This window comes from Sapajus apella, unplaced genomic scaffold (genome assembly GCF_009761245.1).
Source record: "Sapajus apella isolate SASKATOON/1434 unplaced genomic scaffold, GSC_monkey_1.0 scaffold57, whole genome shotgun sequence".
Classification (NCBI taxonomy): Eukaryota; Metazoa; Chordata; class Mammalia; order Primates; family Cebidae; genus Sapajus; species Sapajus apella.
Genome location: NW_022436997.1, coordinates 12507347 through 12515931, shown reverse-complemented (window position 1 = coordinate 12515931; position 8585 = coordinate 12507347). Strand labels below are relative to the sequence as shown.

Below are 8585 nucleotides of genomic sequence, written 5' to 3'. Positions count from 1 at the left end.
TATATATATATATATATATATATATATATATATATATATGGATATAGATTTCCAGAACAATGCACATCTGATAGCTCTCTTTTCCCTTGTTTTTTTTTTTATGAATACCTTGCAAATTTTCTATAATCTTAGTGAAATGAAAATTGAAAAAAAATGTTATTTTACTCTTCATTTTATATGGTGCCCAATAAGGACATTCTTATACCTGCCTGTTATAACTATTGGAAAGGATTCATAAAAACCACAATGTCGCACTTTAATTTCTCTAAGTAAAATCTTAAGTGAATCACCCTAATATTAAAGAAAATAGAACATTATAATTTAACTTAAAAAATTTGTATTGTTTAGATTTTCAAAATATTAAGCTAGGGTTTCAGTCAACTGTTAAAATAGGAGTTTCTTCTACGGTTTTTCCAGACTTCAGACACATTCAACCAATGACTGTAGATAATAGAGTTTAACTGCCCAGTCAAAATAAAACAATGATCTAGATCTACATTGTCTGACACAGTAGCCACCAGTAAAATGCAGTTATTTAAATTTGAATTAAAATTAAATTACAATAGTTCCTCATTCACACTAGCTATATTTCAAGTACTCAATAGCCACAATGTGGAGAGTGACTATTATGTTGGACAGTGTAACTAGAGAACTATTCTGAGATAGCAGAAATTCAACTGGGCACTGATTCCTAGACTTTAGTTCAGCCCTAATTCTCAACATCTTTTCATTGTGTCTCTTCAATCCCCACCATACTAGAGTCTTGCAGACCCTTACTCTCTACCTATACCATTTGTTTTCAACTTAGGGTAATTTTGTCCTGCAAGGGACATTTACAACATCTGAAGATATTTTTTTTTGTCACAGTTGGGAGCAGAGGAGCTATGAGCATGTTGCAGGTAGAGGCCAGGAAGCTGCTAAACATTATGCAATGCAGAGTACATCCCTCTCCAGCAAAGAGTTGTGTGTCAATAGTGCCAATGCTGAATTTGATACATATTCCTTTAAATTGTTGTCATATAAGGCAGGTTCCATGCTTTTTTTTTTCTCACTGTGATACACACACACACACACACACACACACACACACACACACACATACACACACTTAAGAATACAGGGAGATCTAAAAGAAAGGTAACGTTAGATGAATAAATCAAGATACAGAATAGCATAAATGATATAATTCTAGGTATTTGATGACAAAATGTTGTGAATATGTACATAGTAGGTTGTCAATATGGGTTACCTAAGAGAGTGTCATTGTCAGAAGAAAGGACAGAAGAAAAGTTAAATATGTAAAACTTATGTTATGACTTATAATTATGGTGAAAAGTTCTATTTTAATCATTTATATGATGGAGCATGTAAGAACTAGCTCAAATAAAGCCAATGAAAGGAAAGCTGTAAGCATGTGAAGACTCTATTATGCATGTGAAGACTCTATATTAATTTAGTATTTGCATTCTAGAAGAGAAAGAGTTAATAAGTGAGAAAAACAATGCAGTTTCATACAGTGATAAGTCTTCTGAAGAATATTAACAATTAGGAAATAGGTAAGGGGAGATAGTCCTGAGCTCAGGAAAGATGTCAGGGCTTGGAGAAGTAAATTTGGGATTCATCTAGGTACAGATGGTATAGAAAGCAACATGATTAGATGTGGTGTCCTAGGGAGTGAGAGTAAGGAAGAGAGAGTTGAAGACTGAATGCTGACATCTATAAAATAAAACATGGAAAAGGAGACCACAGAGATGAATGAGACAGAAATCACACCAGAAAAGAAAAAGGAGCATTGTCTTTAAACATTAGTGTTGAGGGAGATGAGGACTAAGGGTTTACCAATGAATTAAGCAATGAGAAGCCTGCTGGTGATATTCACAAGAACAAGAGAAGTCAGGTGGCAAGGATAAAAGCCTGTTTGTGATAAGCCAAAAAGGGTAGAGTGGAAATAATGGGACAACTCTTTCAGAGTTTTACTGTAAAGTCTGTTGCAGAGGTGGTGCAGAGAAATAGGAAAATGAATGAAGAGGGGCAATGGGATATAATATGGTTGAATGTTTTTGTCCCATCCAAAACTGATGTTGAAACTTAATCCCAAACATAGCAGGATTAAGAGGTGTGGCCTTTAGGATGTGTCAGTCTCATCTCATGCATAGGATTATAAAAGGGCTTGACAGGAGTTTATCCCTCTTTGGATCTTGCCACCATGAAAGGATATGGTGTTTCTCCCTTCCGAAGGATTCAGCAATAAGGCACTATTGTAATGCAGAGAACAAGGTCTTCCAGACACTGAACCTACTGGCACCTAGATCTTGGACTCCAGAGCTGTGAGAGATAAATGTCTATTCTTTATAAATGACCCAGTCTCAGGTATTTTGTTATAGCAGCACAAATGGAAAAAGACAAAATCAATGGAGGCTTTTTGAAAAAGGTATTTATCAAATCATGTTTGTATGTAGATTCTAATAACCAGTAGAGTGAGGAAAACCTCTGATACAAAAGAAAGAGGAGGGATCATTGTAAGAGAAAACTCAACAAGAAATGTGAGAAAAAAGTATCTGACATGTAAGACAAGGGTTAGGCCTAGGTTAAAGAAGAAACAACTAGATAGGTGATTATCCTTGAAACACTCATCAATATATCATGAGAAAGTGTTTCTTCCTAAGAGTAAGTAGTATTTGGAGTTATTCCACTGCACTTGATTAAAATAAGTATGGATTTATATCACAGCATCTGTGGCATAGCCAAAGATCTACAGCTTGCAACTCCAGTCAAGAAAACAATGAATTTGCATGATGAGAGACACCCTCTACATTCTCTATACATCCCGTTATCTGTATTCCCTAAAATTATAGACTAATGATGATGAGGAGATAAATAAGTTAAAGGCATAAGCAAATTAATGGAGTGATGTGCATTACTAAGAAAATTGCCATTTAAAAAAACACAAAATCTGAGGAATGCCTATTCATGTTTTAGAAGAAAAGAGAAAATTTATATTTAAATCAGAAAAACTTCATTCTTATAATATTTACAAATAAATGACATTTCTACTATAATAGCTATTTTAGCACGTAGCAAGTAAGATATAATCTTAAAGTTACTGATAATCAATGCATTCCTCATTTTCTTAAAACTCATGCTTACAAGGACACCAGCATGTTTTAAGATTCATCTGAAATGAGGAAAAGAAAGCCTCTCTGTTCTTGGACTTTTTTATGCTTAAAACTAGGGATTTCTTGAGCCTTGCCAACACAAACAGGACACAAATAGCAGCTAGAAATATAGCAATCTTTTGCCACCAGTTTGTAATAGCAAGTGTTAGAGAAAGCCAAGATTTTTTCAGTATCTATAAATGCAAGTACAAAACTATTCAACCAAAAAGTTCGTGTAAACCTGTTAAATACAGAAATAATAAACAAATTTTTAATAAAATCAATTTCCTTCTATATATAATCCTTTTATCTGCAATTATGAATTAAGCCACATTTACTTGTATACATAATTTTGTACTTACAAAGACAAAAATATACAAAGATAGCTTTCAAAGATGTCTGAAAATATTAGACTTACAATGTTTCTATGACATCTACTTTCTCTACATATCTAGCTTTCTTCCTATCAAGAACAATAGGCTGATTCAGAAATCTTTAATGAACCCAGGAGTAAGAAATCATGATCTTTCCTTTCTTAACAGCTGAATAAAGTAGCTCAAAATCAGAGCAAAATATTGTCTTACTCAGCAATATTGTTCTGGTAAAATTTCTTTAATATCTAGTGATTCTTAATTGAAACTTGTCTTTTACATAAAAGAAAAACATCCAAATTAATATTTTGATCATATTTAAATGCTTAGTCAGAAGACTGATGGCCCAAGAAATCAAAGCTAGAAAATATTATCACCAAAACCAAACTGTACTGATATAACACATATTTTAAGTTCAGCGAGCAAAACATGAATTCACTTGAATTTTATAACCATTATCTGCTGATAAATCAGTCTAACACCTTGGTTTTGAACAAAGTTTTGTATTAAAAAATAGTGAAGTGGATAATATAATATGAATACATAGAGAAAAGTTCCCATAGAAACAGGCAGATTTTAAAAACTGACACAAGAGTTAAGAGTTAGTTGTCATTTTCATGCATTCTGACTCATTTTTTGTGTGTGGTATTTTTCTTATTTAGTCAAATTGAAAGGCTTACCATCTTGCTGGCCATGAAGAGTCTGGGGACTTTGCATTCTCTCTTCAAGATTGGAGCTAAGATCAGAGTTCACAGCTGACATCCGTGTTGAATCACTCATGTCAAATTCATCACTTTCTATTGAACTTTCATCCTGAAAATAGTTTTAAAATATCATCAAGCATTTTTAAATATAATATATTTAAATAATAACCATTTTATCTACTCTGTCAATTGGAGTTTATCCAGTAAGTTTATACGGAATTCAGAAAAGTATGTTACAAACTAATAGATGTTTAAAATAACAAATAATAGAATAATTGCTCCCTTCAAGGAATTTCAAGACTAGTGAAATAATATGTCCCAATGTACATCAACTTTTTAAAGGTAAAATATATATATTTAAAGACAGTACAGTTTAGGAATTAGCCTGTATAAAGAATGAATTTTATAGTAAATAACTTCTAAAAGAGTTAATCATTAAATATAACATAAATAGAAATACAAGTTTTGGTTAAAAACTAAATGACCAAAAAATATGACAAGGAAAAAATCTTAGAATGTAAAAAGAAAGGGCCATATAAAATTTTTTCATTGGCAAACAGGATAGATCCTAATATAGCAAATTTACATATTAGGTTCAAAGTCCACATGTAATGGAGAGCAAGGTAAACTTAGTATACCCTTTCTTTCTTTACTAGCGAATATAAATTGCATGGCAACCACAAAAAGGAGATCTAGGTAAAATTGTGCATGGAACTTTTACTAAAAGTCAGTTCATAAAATGGCTAAATTACCAAAAGGCCAGTTTGCCGAATGGCCAATTCATCAAAATTTTTCAAATGTGAAACAAAATCTAGGATATATTATTGCAGTCATTTTACTGAAGCAAATTCCTTTTGCAGAACTGATTTTTTGGACAAATGGTATACTTATATAGGCAGGAAGGCCTGAGAAACCTGTATAAAATGTAAATGTTTAATCAAAATCTCTAGCTTGGCTTTAGTTTGTAAATGTTTGATCTGAACGTTTAACACTAATATAATAATCAGTAGTAGTAGTGCTGCTATTTATGTTACACATGTTCTTTATATTTTATCACAACTATTAATTAGCTACAAATTCACAAATAATTTATAGATGAAGAAACTGAGGCACAGAGAAGTCATTTTCCCTGATATTATATACCAGAACCAGGAGTCATATGAAGTCATCCAGACTTGAAGAAACAGTATCTTTGAATAGGAAGAATTACCTTGGTTTCATAAATGACATCTTGGCATCAGCAAAGAAGTTTCTATGATGAATGGAGAACATTCTGGTAGACTAATAAATTGGCATTCTGATTCTTATTTCAGGCTCAGTGTCTTTCACAGTGGTGTCTTTCCTTTACCAAAAATTTGGTCATGCTTGGGCACACTGAGTAGCACCAGCTCTTCATAAATTAGTAAGGAAATGGCACTGTGTTAGATCTCTGGACAATCAGCCACATACACTTCTCTTGGTTGACTCCCCTCTTTTGGTACATTACACTTACTCCATTCTAAGTTCTAATGTGTATGTGTGTGTGTGTGTGTGTGTGTGTGTGTGTGTGTGTGTGTGTGTGTACATGTAATTTATCATCATAAGTGGCTTAATAATTGAGAACATTTTAAATATTTTCCTCCATGATTACATATATACATACACACACACACAGAAGCAAAAATAAGAGATTTCAATGTGAATTTACATTATCAGTGATGACAATATGGACTTGTTATTAAAGTGGATCATATGCAAATGCATACATATATACACACATTGATAGATGATGTAATATCTGTTACAAACACTATATATACTTTCTGTGATGTCATGGTATTTTAGAGGATGTTCTCAGAAGCCAGACTTCCTACATTCAGGTCCACCTTCTGCCAGTTATTAGATATGCTACCTTAAGCAAGTTACCTAAACTTACTGTGCCTCAGTTTCTTTATCTATGCAATGGAAATAAAAATAGTGCCAATCTCACAGAGTCATATGAGGAGTCAGGGCATGTACTATATTTAAGGTATCTAGAACAACGTCACCTACATGATAAGCACAATATAACTGTTTAATAATACTCTATGGAATATACAATAACTACAGTATATAAAGTTATGCACATTTATTAGAGTATATGAACTTATATAACAAAATATAATACATTTAATATAATGGTAAACACAAAATGTGTTACTAAAGTAGCTGTATGTTTACATAAACACATAAACAGTTTTTATACGTGTTTGTTACAAAGGTCACAAAAACGCTAACTATAAGTAATTTAGTAAAATATTTATATGCATATAAATATGTAAAATATATGTATATGAGGATATGTGTGTGCGGGCGTGCATGTGCGTGTGCATGTGCGTGTGTGTGTGTGTATGTGTTTATGTTTAAAGAAGAGCTAAATATAAAGATCCAGGTCACAGCCCCTGTTTTATGAAATGGTTGTACAAACAGCTACAGCATATTACGGAAAATCAATATATTTTTTATCACCACTAAATGATACTCTTGCCAGCATACATTTTAATAAATACAGACAAGAGATTAAAATGTCTACATAACCAAACGTACAGTTATATAGTTTTGTAATTTAAAAAACACCGCATCAAATTATATATCATTATAAGTGGCTTAATGATTGAGAATATTTTAAATATTTTCCTCCACCATTACATATGAAATATAATTTATCTTCACAACTCTATTCCTTATTAGAATTCAATTATCATACATTTATAAAGAGCTTTAATGAGACTAAGTGCATATATTCATTCTGTATATTCTATTCTAATTAATAATTGATTACATTATTGTTTTTATTAAAAGTTAGCAAAGGTATATGAAATATTAGCTTGTGGTTTTTTTTACCAACACAGAGATAATACTAATTACACTAGGAAGAAAATACTGAAGACTTCTAAGAGTAAGGAATCAGAAAACTTAACTGATATGATATTAAATATTTTATTCATGATTATCTTTAGACCATTCATCTAATACCTTTCCTATATGGTATCTATTTTGTATGACAACCAGAAAAAACTCTCCACATTATTCAGTGTGAGCTTATTTCTTATATGACTAAAATCATGAGTCATGGCCAGCGACTCTAGTAATTCTGCCTCCTTGAAACTTAATGTTTTAATATTAGAACACTTTAACTGTAACAAATAATTTTCTTTACAGTCTTTTCCCTTTTAAACATGGCACTTATTTTTCAAAAGCTTTGTTATTGAGCTTTTATTTCTATCTTCAGAAGTTGCTTGAAATGGAGACCCCCTAACCTGCTCCATATTTCATTTTAGTTTCCAAGTTGCAGATTTTATCTCTAAAGGATCTCTACCATGTACCTCCTGATTTCCACTGCTATTGTCCTGCCTTATTACTTTAAAATTGTATTTTTCCATTTCCTGAACTATGTAGTAATAGTCTCCCAGTTAACTTACCCGCCTCCAATTTCTGTACACCAGCCCTGCCTATTAACTATTGCCAAATTAATCTTCCCATTTCCGAACATATCACTTTTCTACTCATAAATTTGCAGCCTTATCCATTGCTTACTAAATAACGTGTAGGCTATTCATCAAACATTTAGGGTTTCCCATGAGACTGCTTGAAAACCACTGCCACCAATCTTCTCTTTCTGTTGATTTTTTAAAACTTATTGTGTGCTCAAATAAAATTAAAGCTTATGTTATCAGCATCTCTCCAAAATTCATCATCTCAAACCTCAGTGTGCATGAGTGTAGGTCCTGTTAAAAGTTCATATCTTCAGGTCCCACACATCAGACCTAGCATTAGAATCTTTGGGGTGGAGTCCTGCAACATATAGTTCAATGAGCTATTTAATGCCGGCTATCTGCCCAGCCCAGTGCTGTTCAAGAAAACATTGTACAATGACAGAATTGCTCTATAATATTATCTATTGAATAAGGTAAATACTAGTCATATGTGGCTAGTGAACATGTGAAATGTGGTTAGTATGACTTAAGACCTGAATTTTTAGTTTTAGTTAATTTTAATTAATGTTCAGTTAAACTTAAACATTCCCATGTGACTAGTGACTACCATATTGGGCAGTGCGTATCTGACAATCCTTTATTGTGAGATCTTGAAAATATACTCAGTCATTCACTACTAGCAATACAGTAAACACCTTAATAGATAAATTGTTTCATATATCACATCCCTTAGGGTAAAATTCTAGTCAAGCAATATAAATATATTTGCAAAGTTTTTAATGATTATCATCAAATTATCCCCCAGAAAGTTTGTTCGAGTTTAAACTCTCACCAATAGTTTATAAGAATGTCAAATGATCTCATATTGGACACAGTATTTTGTAAAATCTTTCTGAATGT

General features: G+C 32.2%; 1 protein-coding gene across 12 annotated transcripts in view; it reads right to left on the bottom strand.

The window, feature by feature from the left end:
- The window catches only part of NOL4 (nucleolar protein 4), a 371002-nt gene that overhangs the window by 247132 nt on the left and 115285 nt on the right, over window positions 1–8585 (bottom strand). For 11 of the 12 annotated variants that reach the window (XM_032245372.1, XM_032245373.1, XM_032245377.1 and 8 more), the window contains one exon: window positions 4207–4339. In XM_032245372.1, coding sequence (XP_032101263.1) covers window positions 4207–4339 — 133 coding nt within the window. Of the gene's footprint in view, window positions 1–4206; window positions 4340–5440; window positions 5774–8585 lie in introns of those variants that run through there. The other variant, XM_032245383.1, reaches the window with a different exon arrangement.